The sequence below is a fragment of the Dendrobates tinctorius genome, unplaced genomic scaffold (assembly GCF_039654945.1).
Source record: "Dendrobates tinctorius isolate UK_male_01 unplaced genomic scaffold, ASM3965494v1 ptg000129l, whole genome shotgun sequence".
Taxonomy (NCBI): domain Eukaryota; kingdom Metazoa; phylum Chordata; class Amphibia; order Anura; family Dendrobatidae; genus Dendrobates; species Dendrobates tinctorius.
The window spans coordinates 34,799,065-34,814,820 of NW_027361797.1; the positions used below are offsets into that span (position 1 = coordinate 34,799,065).

Below are 15,756 nucleotides of genomic sequence, written 5' to 3' on the forward strand. Positions count from 1 at the left end.
AAAGACTGTCTGCAATCACACAAAAAACCCTGCAAAAAATGCCCAACACATCTGATAGAAAAATACTGAAGTCACTAGACTTCGCCCACTGTATCAGCACTCTGGTATATTCTGAAAGCAGAGCAAAAAGAGGCCAATCTAATAAAGGGACAAAAACAAACTGGCACAAGCAGTAACATAAGGATGGAAATTCAGCACAGCTCCAGCCGGAGCTGGCTGACCACACAAAACTGAAGTAGACAAAACCAGATCAAATTTGAACAATAGCAAAAGAACACTTAGCTGAGCATGCAGGGACTGAGCTGGAAACTAAGACCTCAGGAGGCAGGAAAAAATCACCAGCAGGGATAGAGGGAGTCTAAGGGATTAGGGCTGTCCTAAATCCAGTCTGAAACCCCAGATCTCCAATCGTCATCCTAATTATCAGGTGGCAAGCCTCTGTTAATTAGATCAGCTCCATTACCTCCAGTAATCACCAGAGGGAGCCCGGGAAGAGAACTCACGACCCCTCTGTCAATATAACCAGCTCCACTACCGTCACTAGTAACCAGAGGTAGGCCAGAAAGCGAATTCACAACAGATGTCCCTCACAGCTCCCAGTATAATGTTCCCCACAGTCTCCCATATAATATTATGTCCCCCACAGCCAGCCCCACATATATATGTCTCCACAGCCAGACCCACAAATATATGTCCCCACAGTCAGCCCCTCGTATGTCTCCACAGTCAGCCCCACATATATATGTCCCCACATGCAACCATTCATTGTCAACCAAATTGTGACGGCACAGTGTTTATTCTTAACTATGCCATACAAATTATTTCCGTAGGCCCAGGGACATGAACTATTATTCATATGAATCTGAACATTGACTCTTGTTGTATGTTAGGGCTCCTTATACTTTAGTCTCTGACATTTCTTTACTTAGTGATTTGGGTTCATCGGGTGGGGGTGGAGAGAGCACCATCAGATTCATCTGCCTAGGGCAGCATAATACCTTGTCCTGGCCCTAGAAAGAGGTGCCTTGAAGGAGGTATGAAAAGGCAAGCACACTCATGAAAATGTCCTAAATATGCACTGTTAAATTTAGATACAGTCAGCCTTACAATATGTGCATCCAGTGCAGCTGAACGTGGACTCAGTACATAATGACGGGACAATTGGATTGTACAGGGATTGATGGAATCAATTTTATGTGTCAAATATACTTGTAAGTTATTACAGATAAATGGGGTGATTTATAGAGGGGCAAAAAGATTAGAACTACCCTCGCCCTGTGTCCAGTTTGGTTCTCTATGGAAGCGATCACTTCTGCGACAGCAATCCTCTCTACCGCTTACCAGGCCCCTGACGATGCACATCATGAGATCGCGCGAGCCTAGTGATTAGGTGTTATGCAATATCATGACATCACTGGGGCCTAATAAGCAGTAGAGGCGCTCTGGATACTGGACAGAGAATTGCTGGCACAGAAGGGAAAACTGCCCATTGATTTGCTTTTCCAAGCAGCTGGAGGATGCCAGACCAGTGTACTTCAAATCTTTAGTGCCATATACTATTCAGGATCCAGGGCTACAACTATTGTTCTTCCACAGCAGCCCCATGCCATTTTTGTCTGCACTGCATCTATTTTACATTTATAGGAGTTTTTCACATGAAAGATGGTAGATGTATGATCACGGATGGACAGACCCTTGAGACGTCCAGTTATTCGGAGAATAGCAATCCCAAAGTTTACTATGTGAAGGAAGCAATAGTGTGCATGTGTGACCAAGGACATAAGGACAGTAGGTGCAGGGGTGAGTGACAAGGAGAAGCTGCACTGTTTAAAATCATCCAGCAACGAGATGGGTTAAAATGGTTACAGGAGACAGCAAGTGGTTAGCACAGCTCCAGGAGATACTGGAAAAGTTGTTGTTTTTGTTGTGTCCAGGACCTGCAGGAAGAAGCAATGTCAGAGAAACTCTCCAAGTCCTGTCAGACTCGACTAAATTAAGTTGCCAAGACTAGTTCTTTCAGGGAAGTGACTGCTGGATACATAGTGGCAGTCAGGACAGCCAGGAGCTATCACTGTTGCATCAAGATAATAACGAGAGAGCAGACACCGGACTCATCCCCCCTCTCCACCTCACTGATGAATGTATAGTGCTACTCTGTGGAGAGAAATTGTCTGTGAAGAGACTTTCACATCTGTTTGCTGGAAGCATTGTATAAAGAGAAGCATTTCTGTTTAATGAAAAGAAGCTTGATTAAAGCCTTATAATCAACCTCCGCCTGGAAGCTGTTACCTCACATGACTGTAAAAGATTCTGGTTAATGGTTGCCCTGAGTAAAATCTCTTCAAGATTCCAAAGAATTCATGTTACTTTGCCCTGCCTCCATACACTGAGTGGCGGACATACAACAAGTTGCAAATACACCCGACCCCTGAAACCTAATTGGCCCAATTAGACCCTTGGCCTATATGAAAAGACTTATTATTAATTATTTGGGGGCCCATGAGCTTCAAGTCACAAAACTGTATGAGATCAATGCTCAGTCTATAGTGTCCACCACTACTCCCATGAAATTCGTCGTGACCCATGTTTTCAGGATTGCAGGCCTATTGGTCAGATTACCAGCAATCATATTTCTAACCTATCCTTTTAATACAAGTATTTAGGGATGACTGAATTAGTTTCCGTGTCAGCAACCCTAGTGGGCACACACTTCTCATCTCCATATCTTGAACTGTCAGATGTGAAACAGATGTTGCACAAACACATGTTCCTGGAAACAAGAATTTTCCACATGCTGTGATCTCATCAGAGAAACATGGGAAAGTGTTCCACCATTGATATATTGCACCAAGCCAGTAAGGCCACTACATAAGTATTATTCAGGGTTTGCTGAGCGCTCACATTCCAGACATGCCATGCAAGCTGCTAGATCTCTACTCAATCTGAGGATTTGTTGCGTGATGTCCTCTATAGCAGTTAGAGCAGATATGGTCTGGAGTCCATGGATCTATGGCCCGTGCTGCTCTACAGATAACGCAACTAATTTTCCACCGAGTAGGAACATTTGCATGGAAGGTAGTCAACGATGGACACACTGAATTGCTACAACTCTCCCGATAAGCTTAAAGTGCATTTTTGACCCAGTGTCTTACAGGATCAGCAAAGTGGATGGGATTTCTAGAGATCTCCTGCCAACTGTGCTTTTATTTTACTCCGCGTAAACTGACCTGCAGTGCTTTAAAATCTGCAACATGTCAATTTCTCTTGCCGGCGCGCTGAGTTTTTGGTGTGGATTTTCCACCATAGACTTACATTAGATGTGGAAAATCCACAGGTTAAAAATGCACTTGTCTTTAGAGAGTATCCACTGCACAAATGCATCAAAAACGCATAAACGTATATTTATTTGTATCTCAAAGTTTTGGCAAAGCTAAATACTAGAAAGTATAAAAAAAAAAAAAAAAAAAGCCATTTAATTTAAATCATGATACCAATGGGGGGAAAAAAAAAAAAAACAAAAAAAAAAAAAAGAAAATGCACACAAAAACAGTAAAAAAAAAAAAAAACACAACTAACCCTATAGGTGCAAAGATTCTCACTGTCAAACACTCAGCAAAAGCGCATCGTGGGAATGTAAGCTTACAGATTTGAAGTTCATTGAGCCAGCACCTAGAACAAATATCTATAGCGTTCAAAAGTTTGTGGGTTGTTTTTTTTCTTTGTATACAGGGGTTGGTGTCAGTTTTTGGAATGTGGCTGGGAGCTGCAACAATTTCAGTACGTGTTAGGAGGAGACAGAATTTTAGAGATTCTCATGGAAGGTAAACCAAGAATAAATTGGACTAACTGTCTGAGAGGAAGAGTGGCTGCAAGGAGGAAACAAAGTTGAATTCTCCCTGCAGCCGCTCGTTTTGGCATCGTGAAGTGAGCTGCGAACAATCACGTGCTGTACATGACTGGTCCAGAGCCATGATTAACATCCTGCAGCGTCAGTGCAGAGCAGAATGTCAGTCAAGGACCTGGGAGGTGGGATTACAGCATGTGAAATTTTACTGACAAGTTCCCTTTAAAAGGTCATAGACATTTTACCTGTCACTTTAGACGTGATCTACTTGATTAGGGTAAATAACGCCTTTGAGGAGTAATGATACATCTCTAGTGTATGTCTTGCACTTAAAAATTGTAACGTAATACTTGTAGCAAAGTAAAAAAAAAAAAAAAAAAAACTTGTCCCACTCAGTGCAGAATCTGATAGGATAGCGTGTCCCCTGTTTTTTTTGCTGCAATTTTTGACTGTTTTTGGTAGATCAGTCATGTTTAACCACCAAGATGTCTTTTTACTGACCTGCGATATAAGAAACTAGTATCCCCCCGATGAGTGAGAATACGGCAGCTGTCCATTATAGCTGACAACTCGCTGCATCAGCCATGATCAACGGTGGTACCGACTCTAGTCATTTAACCCCTTAAATGCTGCTGTTAATAATGACTACATCATATAAACGGTTACCAGAGTGTGGGGGCTCACTCATTTACCCCATTAGCACACTGAGTTCTTGTTCATGTAGTCCAGCTGCTCGCCGTGGCAGTTCATAGCAAAATAAGAGCCTTATAGGCTGCCGGCTATAGTGACTTGTTCAGACAAAAATCAATTTCTTCATTCCTGTTATGCCACTTTGCATTAATTCCTGAAAAGCACCTGCAGGGTAAATAAACTACCGTTCCTTTTAGCAATTTTAAGCATGTTTTGAGGTGTGGTTTTTAAAACGGTATCACTGTTGGGAGGTTTCCAATATTTAGGTCCCTCAAAGTCATGTCAAAACTGAATTGGTGGCAAAAAAAAAAAAAAAAAAAAAGTTTAGTAAATTTCCTTGAAAAATGACTGCTACATTTCTAAACCTAAAATGCTAACAAAAAAAAACATTTTACGAATAGTGCTGATGTAAAACAGACATGAGGGAAATGTTATTTATTAATGCCATGTGTAGTGACTATCTGGGTTAAAGGGAAAATCATTTAAAAGTTCAAAATTTGCTATTTTTATAAAATTTTATTTTTTATAAATAAACGCAGAAAATAAACAAATTTACCACAGTCATAAAGTACAATGTGTCATGAAAAAAAAAAAAAAAAAAAAAAAAAGTCTCAGAATCAATAGATATATTGAAGCATTCCAGAATTATTACCACAAAGTGACACTGGTCAGATTTGAAAAATTTGTCCCGGTCACTAAAGGGTTAAACACAGCCGCTTCGGAGTGTTGTGTTTCACGAAGTTTTACTGATAGTCATGTGCAGATTACATTTTTTTTAATGAGTTTTTTACAGAAATGCATGTGCCTTATTTTGACCTGCATCTAATGAAAGTCTAATAGATGCACCATTTTTGGGCGGCTGGAGGTTGCAATTTTTAAGCGGGGAGTAAGGGTGGCTGAGAATATCAGCCTCCAGCTGTCTACTTTAGCTTGGCTTGTAGTTAAAAATGAGACAGACCCCCACACCTTTTTATTTTTTTAATTTAAATAATGATTAAAAATACAGCCTGGGGACCACTATTGTTGTTTACCAGCTTTGCTAAAGATGACAGCTGAGGGTTGCAGCCCCCAGCTGTCAGTTTTGCCTGGCTGGTTAACAAAAATACAGGGGAACCCTATTTTTTTCTTTTTTAATTTATTTGTAGCGCAGGTGGCGGCTGATGAATACTCCCATCAGCTGCCGCCTGCTCTCGCTGTTCAGTTGAATACAACTCAACATTCTCCCCTGCTAGCACTGATTGCAGCGTGAGCAGGGGATAATAATGAGAGCTGTCTTCAGCACCCAGCACCAGCGCTAACAGTAATGCTGCTTCCAACGCCCATATGTGTGATACTGATGCGACACATGTATGCCACAAGTATTACACACACACACACACACACACAGATACTTCCAAAGGGAGGTAATTGTGCCTAATGCGTTAGCAGTAGTATCAGCTGCCCGCACCACCATCAGGGGCTTCTCTACAGCATTCTGTAACGCTGTAGAAAAGCCCCTGATGTAACCTGAAAGATAAGAAAAATGAGTTATATTATGCTCAACCAGGGGCGGTGTGGGTCCAGCACCTCCCATTTTCTAACAATGACATCCTCTTTGCTTCCCGTCGTGGCTCCTGTGCAGGCGCATTGCTCTGCCCTGTTGGAGAAAGGCAGCTGGTCCTTCAGGTCATCCCCTCTCCCAGGCCTCCTTTGCCTCTTTTTTGTTGGGTCTTTCCAACAGCAGCAGAGGGTCGACAGGACATTCATGCCCGAGTTTCTTCACTTGAGCTCAGTTTTCCAGAATGGCCAGAAGGCATTGGTAGATATGGTTCAAATCACCATCTAGTCTAACACACTTTTCCAATCTGTCCACCAACGCCTTGACCGTTTGGAAGCCGACATCCAGAGACCAGCACACCATTTTTTTTCGGCGATAGAATGGGGCATGTCGGAAAACCTTACTCCTGAAGTCCAGCTGAATGTGAAGCAGGCCTGCAATGCTGCTTACGTTCAGGCTATGCAGCAGACTGTTATACCCGCAGCCACATGTGGCATTTCCAGCAGTGCCACCACTTACATGGTTTACCTTTCTACCGAGTTCTGCTGCATACCCCTGTATGGCCACCACCATGCCCAGTCCTGCCACACACCACTACAGCGCCACCACCATGCTGGGTGCTGTTGAAAGCCACACCACCACCACGCCGAGTCCTGCTCGGTTGTCCACCGTCACACAGTACTGCTCCTGCACAGCTGTCCACCGCCACGCAGAGTCTGGCTCCTGCATGGCCCTCCACCACCACTCCTTTGGTTCCCACCTCTCCCAAGTAGATGGAAAACTCAAACCAATGGAAAGCACAAGCGGAAGAAACGGGCACAGAGGCATGAAAGTACTGTTGTGCTCCCTCCACCACCCTTACCTCCCAATGTATCTGTGTTGTCCAATTTGTCACTCCCTTCTAATGTGTCTCTCCCATCCCATGTTTCCACTCCTAATGTGTCTACTTCAATCCTTGATCTCCCAGACCCCACACACAAGTATTAGGCCCTTCCCCTTCATTGTCTACCCCGAACCAATCCTCCCATCTCTACATCCCCTGGTCCTTAACATTTCCCCCTCATTTTGTAAAAAGTAAAAAATTTTTTTTGTAAATAAAATTGTCTTGTTTTTCCCCCCTATCACTGCTTGTTCTTTGTTTCTTTCGCCGCCGGCAACATACACCGTGCGCCGTCACACATATCGCCGTCTACACACACTGTTTTTCCACCTCATAGCTCCAAACACAATCTTCTCTTCATTTTCTCTCTTGTCTGTCATGGAGCTATGAGGTGGCAAAACCACAAAGAGGACTGAATATCTTCCCAAAAAAATAAGGTAAAACACAAAGGGTCAGAGGTCAGCAATACTCACCTGCCCGGGTGTCAGTACTATTGCACTCAGGATGCTGTGTTTTCTGCATCCTGAGTGCACTAGTTGACACACAGGCAGGTGAATAAAGATTGAGGTGGATTTGCTCCATCTCTTCAGTGTGCATTAATCTATTGGACTATAGAAATGCAGACTGAAGAGACGATGGAGCCAATGAGAAGTTAGATACAATAGCACTGACAAATAGAACAGGTGAAGTGTAAAGCATGGGTGACATAACCAAATTAGACAGGTGTTTTACAAAATTTTTTATAGGTACATTTTAAAATTACAAATCTATAACATTACATAAAATTACATGAACATTCTAAACCATTGCATCTTGCCATGCCACACATTCAATCTCAAACAAAGTAGTCCACAAATGTATGCCTCATTTGGGCAAGCTCCCTTGTTGTCCTCAGAGAGGGATGATGGTAATCTGGCAACGGGTTACAAACAAGTTCATCAAGTTCGACGTTTGGTCACTCTTTAGGGTGTGTGCACACGCTGTGGATTCTGTTGCGGGTCCGCAGCAGATTCTGCTGTGTTGTACAGTACATTTATTTCCTATGGAAATAAAAAAACGCTGTTGACATGCTGCGGATTTTTGCGCGTGGATTTCAATCCGCATGTCAATTCTTTGTGCGGATTCCGCTGTGGTTTCCTACCTTCACCATGGTGAGGTGAGAAACCGCAGGGCAAAACCGCAGGCCTTTTGACCTGCGGATTTTACAAAATCCACAGCACTAAAAACTACGTGGGCACATAGCCCTAGCCATTATGTAGTTGTGGAGAACACCACACGCCTTGACCACCTCATCGACTGTCTCAATTTTGAGATTAATGGCTGTTTCCAAAGTGCGCCATTTCGAGACAAGCATACCAAAGGCACACTCAACAGTTCTTTGTGCCCTGGTCAGTCTGTAATTAAAAATGTTTTGTGTGGTTCAAGTCCTGACTTGAGTGTGGTTTCAGTAGGTTTCCACACATCTGAAAGCACTCATCACCAACCACAACAAATGGCATTGGCGGGCCTTGAGTGTTGGGAAGAGGTCGTGGGAAGGGGAAATTACAATTATTACTATACAACCTTTGGCCCAAGTCAGTTTTTAAAGGTCTGGGAGTCATTTCCATGGCCAAAAGAACCAATGTCTACGGCAAGAAATCTACAGTCTGCAGCTGCAATAGCCATGAGCACTATAGAAGTATTTTTTATAATTAAAATACTCGGATCAATTCGAGCCGGTTTGGTAATCCTAATATGTTTTCCATTCACTGCTCCTAAACAGTTGGGGAAATTACAGATGTCACAGAATTTTACTGCAGTTTCCTGCCAGATTTCCGTGGCGAGTAGGGGGATAAATTCCTCACACAGAATGTCCCTCAAAGCCCAGCAGGTGTTTATTTTTAAATATTACGCACCTTAGTGTCACCAGCAGACATTCCTCAGCAGGAATCACTCTACGGAGTTGGGTGTCCCGGAAGCTCTCGCGTCATCCTCATGTAGTCAAAATATTTCTCCGGGTTTTCACAGAGCTCACTGAATAAGAAGCAGTAGGCTCCACGGCTATCCCAGACTTCAAGAATGGGGTGTTGCCAAAAGCGCCGACGCCATCTTCTCAATCTGTGTCGTTCTTGCTCACAAGCAAAGACAAGAAACAAGTTGATATCCAAATCCAGATTAAAATAGAAACTCTCCATGCGAAGATACATCTTGACGCAGGATATAGGAGCAAAATCTGAGGATTTCAGCTCTACAAGGGTCTATATAACTAATCCCATGATACACGCCCATTGGGCATGGCCTGCGTCCCAGAAAATCTCCTGGAAAATTCTTTCACTATGGCAAGCATGCGCATAAAAAACGCAAACGCATGCAAAAACATAAGCAAACACATAAAGTAGTGTTCTTTGATATCTTGTGTAAGATGATGCAGCGGTTTTATGCATTTGCACGAATTTGTGGTTGCGGACGATACGCTGCGGACTCAACTGCAAATGTGAACCTAGCCTAATACAAGAGGCAAACACCAGTGACAACCATCAATACACAACCTTCATTTCATTCCTTATCTTTATCTGATTCAGTTTGTCAGTTAATTAGAGCTTGTTCCATCAGATCACAATTAAAATCTTCCAAATAAAAGGATTCAGGAATATGCAATAATAAAATCCTCGTGAAATAAGCAGAGTCAGCATTACACTGACATTCACTACCCACAACAAGTGTCAGAAAAGAAGCACCAAGACTAACCTAATGGCTTTGTATTACTAGTTAGTCAAGTGAAGAATTTTTATATACATTTTGCAATGCCAAATTTGTGTAAGGACATTGGTACAAAATGGCCTCCTTAAAGAGATCTGGTCCATTATACATGCAGTCCGATCTGTGGACAACACTGTATAGAGAAGGTGAAGCCAAGCATAAGGATATATTGGTTTGCTCAAAAAGATTCGGTATAACCTGTAGTTTATTCATTGAAATCCCTGTTTATATACATACGAGTCCAGTGGCTGGTCCTACTAGTGACTGGCAGTCAACCCTGTACATGCAGAGTAGGACCGGCCACTGGACTCCTGCATGCAAAACACCAGGGATTTCAATGAGTACAAGTTTCACTGAAATTTTTTGTACACAAAAATGTCTATCAATCTGTTCAGCATCTCCTGCTCTATACTATCCCGCCTGCAGGTCAGATGGCATGTTCAACATGACAGGTTCACTTTAACAAGTAATAATTAAAATTGGGTATATTTCAATTTTTGTCAAAAACATAACTCAGTTATTCTAATGACAACCCAGAATGTCAGTCTGCCATAGGTCAACTACTATGCCTTTCTGACACATATGGTTTCTTTGAGTTTAAGCTCACTATTGATTCATGGTCAAAAACTTCAGTTTCTGAGCAACACAATCTTAGATCCCAAAGATCACCCAATGCCAAGAACTTGGGGGTTCTTCCGGAATGCCATCTACACATCCTGACAACCTCAGGGTCTACCTAAAGTTGTGCCATTGATCACCTGGTCATATATGAAAAAAAAAAAAATAGTTATTTTATAGGGCTCTGTAATTCCCAGGTGGCATTTCTTTTTATGGCCCACCAGGCTCTTCGAAGTAGTATTTGCAGACAATGAGAAGTAGGCTAGGAGAACCTTGATCTTTATAGAATATGTTCCTGTTTTTATATCTCACCTCTAAAATTGCCCATAGTTTTAGTCCTTCCTTCCTAATAGGCCGGTTTCACACATCCAACATTCACAGTCTGAGTTTTTACCGCAATGTCTAGATAGGCCACGTGTCTCCAGGCCCAAACTCAACAGCTTCATAGACATATAGTTAAGTTTGGGTCTGGAGACACAAGGTCGGTCCAGACATTGGGGTTCAAACTCAAACCGTGAATGTTTGACATGTGAATATGACCAGAGCATTAGATATATGAAAAAACACTTCATGTGCCCAGTTTTATAAAAATGATATAAATTTTTATTCCAGGTTATCACTCTTATTTCGACTCATGGAGGGATCGGTGATCATCCTACAGACATCTATCTTTTGTTTACTAGTAAACAAAATGAACGCAAGATGTAGAATAGAACAACCCAATATACAAATATGAAATTTTATGATGGAAATGTTAACATGATGAACACTAAAAAGGCAGATTTAAAAAAGAAACAAAGAACACTCACAATGTTTGTTGGCCATGGCAACCAATCATAGCGCAGCTTTCATCTTGCCAGAGCAGTATAAGAAATGAAAGCTGAACTCAGCTGCCCATGGAATCCTAGGCAATCAAGGCCAGTTTTTCTCTTAGCTTTGATAAATGGGGTCCTACATGTTTTACAGCTCAAACTTTATGACAATAGTAAATCTAATTAAAAAAAAAACAAAACAAGAAAAAAAAACAAAAAAAAAAAACACTAAATTCTTTTGTCCATAGCTCCTAATAAAAATAGAGCGCATGTTCTGAATCGGATGGTTTGATTATTCACTGGATTTTATAAATAGGAATAGCATCAATATCCCAGCTAACCACCATTCCTCAGCATCGTCAATAGTTGAGTCATGTCTCCTTTGGGCTCTTGTCCTCTCCTTTGATTTGCAATGCTCAGTCTGAGAAACAGCTGTAATAAGGTCACTTCTTGGCCAGTTATTGGATCATGAAGGGCTGGGCATGTGGGGTTACAGTGTGCCCATTGACAGTTATCGATTAAATGGAAGGGGCATCCACGGACCGAAGTCTTCGGGCCCTTCCGGTCCTGAAGGCTTTTTATCCAGCACTGCAGAGCTCGTGATAATGTGACTCCTTTCACCTGGAAGTTCAGCCAGTTGCTAAGAAAAAGGAAAAAAGAGAACCTACTTAGAAAGTCTATGTATACTAGGGTGACCGCAAAAAAAAAAAAAAAAAAAAAAAAAAAAAAAAAAAAAAAAAAAAAAAAAATCGATTTCGGAATTTTGTCCGTCTGGACCCCACAAAACGATTCCCCTTTCCAGATATTGAGATAGCCAAAATTTGAGCTTGATCAAACGACGTTAACCCGTGCCGCTCGTCGCTCAAAGTGTGAAAAAATCCAAATTGAGGTATTTTAAGATTTAGGTATTTTGCATAGTCTGTTAGACTATAAAGAATGTGACAACAACATTGCAGAAATAGCCCTGACCAAATTTTCGAACCATTTGTGGTATTTGAATGCAGAGTTGGTGGGATTATCGTTTTTTGATCCCACCATTACAGACAATGAAAAGTTGTTAATGGCTAATAAATTGCTCAGTAGCACAGATGAACCATCAGAGCACGCTAGGGTTGTAAATCCAAAAGTTAGGAAAGAAAAATTAAAAGAGGTAGGAAGTAACCGACTTTAACGACCTTCTGACAAAAGATGAAGAACAAAAGCAATATGTCCTGCAAGTTGTAAGCAAATGCCGAGCATTATATTCTGACGTTTCAAAAACTACTTTAACAAAAGCTCTAGAATAGATTAGATAACTATGTAAAATTATCAACTCATGTAGGTTAGCGTGCTCTGATGGTTGTCACATTCTTTATAGTCTAACAGACTATGCAAAATACCTAAATCTTAAAATACCTCAATTTGGATTTTTTCAAACTTTGAGCGACGAGCGGCACGGGTTAACGTCGTTTGATCGAGCTCAAATTTTGGCTCTCTCAATATCTGGAAAGGGGAATCGTTTTGTGGGGTCCAGACGAACAAGATTCTGACATTTCCCCCCCCCCCCATATGAGATCCGGTCACCCTAAAATTGTATACCTTCAAAGTTGTCTCTATTGTTCAGTTGCTTCCTAAATGCCAAGTTAAACAGTTTTCTAGATAATCTACACTAAAAATGTCCTAAAATTTTGCTACTGCAGAGTGTCAGTCTTTTATATAGATAATTGTTAAGAAATGATATAAAAAAAAACAAAACAAAAAAAAAAAAACGGTCTGAGATCATTCTCCTGACATCTTTGCACCCCTCTTCCTTCTCTCTGTGTTAGAGATAACAGGAGGGGGATTGATGAGGTTGTACATAGATCTGTAGTGGATACAGGGAAAGCATCATGAGGAGGGCTAAGAAAACAGTCGATAAAAAAAGTTAAGCACATGAAGAGGAAGTTGCAGTATACACGCTGGTTAGTAGAAGTGAAGATGAAGACCCATTTGTATTGAAAACATCAGCATCCTGGGTACACAGATCTTACATCCAGCCAATATTACTGGGAGAGACATCTTGACAACAGTGAAAAATTGGTGATTCTGCAGAGAAAATAACTCCGCTGAAGGTACAGAGATTGGACTGCAGAGAACAGAGGTGCAGTTATTTTCTCTGAGAAAGCCTCCTTCAGAATTTTTGGGACATCTGGAAGAAGGATTGGCCAAAGAAGAAAATATGAGCGCTACCACGAGTCCTGAGTCATGCAAGCAGTAGAGGACCACGAGACCATTCATGTGTGGTTGCTTTTCATCCACTCACAATTTTGCCTAAGACAACCCACATGAATATTAAAAAAAAATAAATAAAAAAAGAATTGTGATGCCTCATTCTTGACTAGCCAGTGCTTGGCGTTAGCCATCAGTCAGTATTTAGCCAAGGCGCTGATATCCAGTATGTGCCAGGGTGAAGAGCAGAAGTGTTGAAGAATATGGGTCAACACTGGAAATAAAATTTATACAAAATCTATGTATTTGTCAGAGATCTAAAAACCATGCACTTTGTGAAAACCAAAATTAGTGTCAGTCTCAAAACTTTTGCACACGAATGTGGATTAGAAGGTAGTCAAAAAAAAAAAAAAAAAAAAAAATAAAAAATTTAAAGGACAAGACAGCTTGCACATTTAAAACAATGTATAGATTTTGAAAGTTTCATTCCTCCTTACCTTGTTGTGATAAGTGTGTGGGAGAAACAGGCGGGAGCAAACACTGCTCTGTAATATACGAGATAAAAGAGTGTATAAACAGTACTCTGTTATGCAATACTATAACAAGAAAAAATATTAAAAAAAAAAAGTGTAGACATTACAGTTAAATGCAACAAAAAAAAAAAAATTCTCTGCTTCATAACCAATGGTGGGGTAATTCTCCTGACTTCACATTACTATAAGCATTTGCGTTTTAGCTTTTATTTAAAAATTTAAAATATATCCCACCCAAACTTAAAAGGGACTGTATAAAAAAAAAGTGAAAGAAAAAAAAAAATATAGCACAACTAAGGCTATGTATGCATGTTGCGTTTTTGCTGTGTTTTTTTTCTGCTGACAAAACTTGAAAGAAAAAAATTAAAGCCGCTTCTTATTCCAGCATTTTTGTTGTCCCTTGGCATGCTGATAAAGTTTAGTGCCCCCCACAAAAGTCATGATGCAACTTTCTTAACCCCTTAACGACCAGAGGTATTTTTGGTTTCGCATTTTTCGGTCTCCTTCCCAGAGCCATAACTTTATTTTTCCGTTAATATGGCCATTTGGGGGCTTGTTTTTTGCGGGACGAGTTGTACTTTTGAACAACACCATTCCCGCGAAAAAACGGGAAAAAAAAAATTCCAAGTGCGGTGAAATTGCAAAAAAAAAAAAGTGCAATCACACACTAAAACTGACCTGCCATTATGATTCTCCAGGTCATTACAAGTTCATAGACACAAAACATGTCTAGGTTCTTTTTTATCTAAGTGGTGAAAAAAACCCAAACACTTTTTTTCTTTTTTTTTTTTTTTTTATTAAACACACACCCCTTAGCGTCTCCATTTTTCGTGATCTCGGTTGGGTGAGGGCCTATTTTTTTGCGTGCCGAGCTGATGTTTGTAATGATACCACTTTGGTGCAGATACGTTCTTTTGATCACCCGTTATTGCATTTTAATGCAATGTTGTGGCAACCAAAAAAAAAAAAAAAAAAAAAGTAATTTTTGCGTTTTGACTCTCATTACACCGTTCATTATAGCGTTCAGGTTAATCTATTTATATATTGATAGATCGAGCGATTCTTAACGCAGCGATACCTAATTTGTGTATACTTGATTTTTTTTTATCGTTTCATTTTATATGGGCGAAATGGGGTGTGATTTGAAAATATATTTTTAAAAACTATTTATTTCTTCACTTTTTGCATGCTTCAATAATCTCCATGGGAGACTAGAAACTGCCATAACCCGATCGGCTCTGCTACATAGAGGCGATGATCAGTTCGTCTGTATGTAGCAGAATACCTCACTTGCTATGAGCCCCTACCACGGGGCGTCGCTCATAGCAATCCGACACTGACAACCATAGAGGTCTCCAGGAGACCTCTGGTTGTCATGCGAACCCATCGGTGACCCACGATCACGTGACGGGATTCCACGATTGCTGGAAGCGCATGTTAAATGCCACTGCTGGAGTTTAACAGCGGCATTTAATGGGTTAATAGCCGTGGGTGGATCGCTATCCCACCTGCAGCTGTTAGAGGCACATGTCAGCTGTTTAAACAGCTGACATGTGCCGGGAAAGATGTGGGCTCACCGCTGGAGCCCTCATCATAGGTAGGGAGTCCGACATCGGGATAAGATTACGCCTGATGTCGGAAAGGGGTTAATGTTTTTGGCACCAAAAACGCAGCAAAAACTGATACCTGCGTTTTTACTACATTTTTGGACTTACCCATTGTTTTCTAGGGGGTGAAAAAATGCTGGAAGTAGGGACATGCTGCAGTTTCCAAAAACACAGCCATTTTCCAAAACAGTCAGGAATATAAAAGCAATGTGTGCGCACGAGATTTCTGAAATCTCAGACTTTGCAGTTACTGAAAAACGCAGCTTAAAATGTGCATAAAAAAAAGCAACAAAAACAAGGTGTGAACAT

The 15,756-nt window shown here is 41.0% G+C and overlaps 1 protein-coding gene across 1 annotated transcript in view; it reads right to left on the bottom strand.

The window, feature by feature from the left end:
• Positions 1-10,888: 10,888 nt before the first annotated feature.
• Positions 10,889-15,756, bottom strand: part of LOC141047712 (palmitoleoyl-protein carboxylesterase notum2-like) — a 34,126-nt gene continuing 29,258 nt past the window's right edge. Inside the window, exons 10-11 of the mRNA XM_073542951.1 lie at positions 13,805-13,852; positions 10,889-11,760 (exon numbers count right to left, since the gene is read on the bottom strand). Coding sequence (XP_073399052.1) covers positions 11,457-11,760; positions 13,805-13,852 — 352 coding nt within the window. The 3' untranslated portion in view covers positions 10,889-11,456. The remainder of the gene's footprint in view (positions 11,761-13,804; positions 13,853-15,756) is intronic.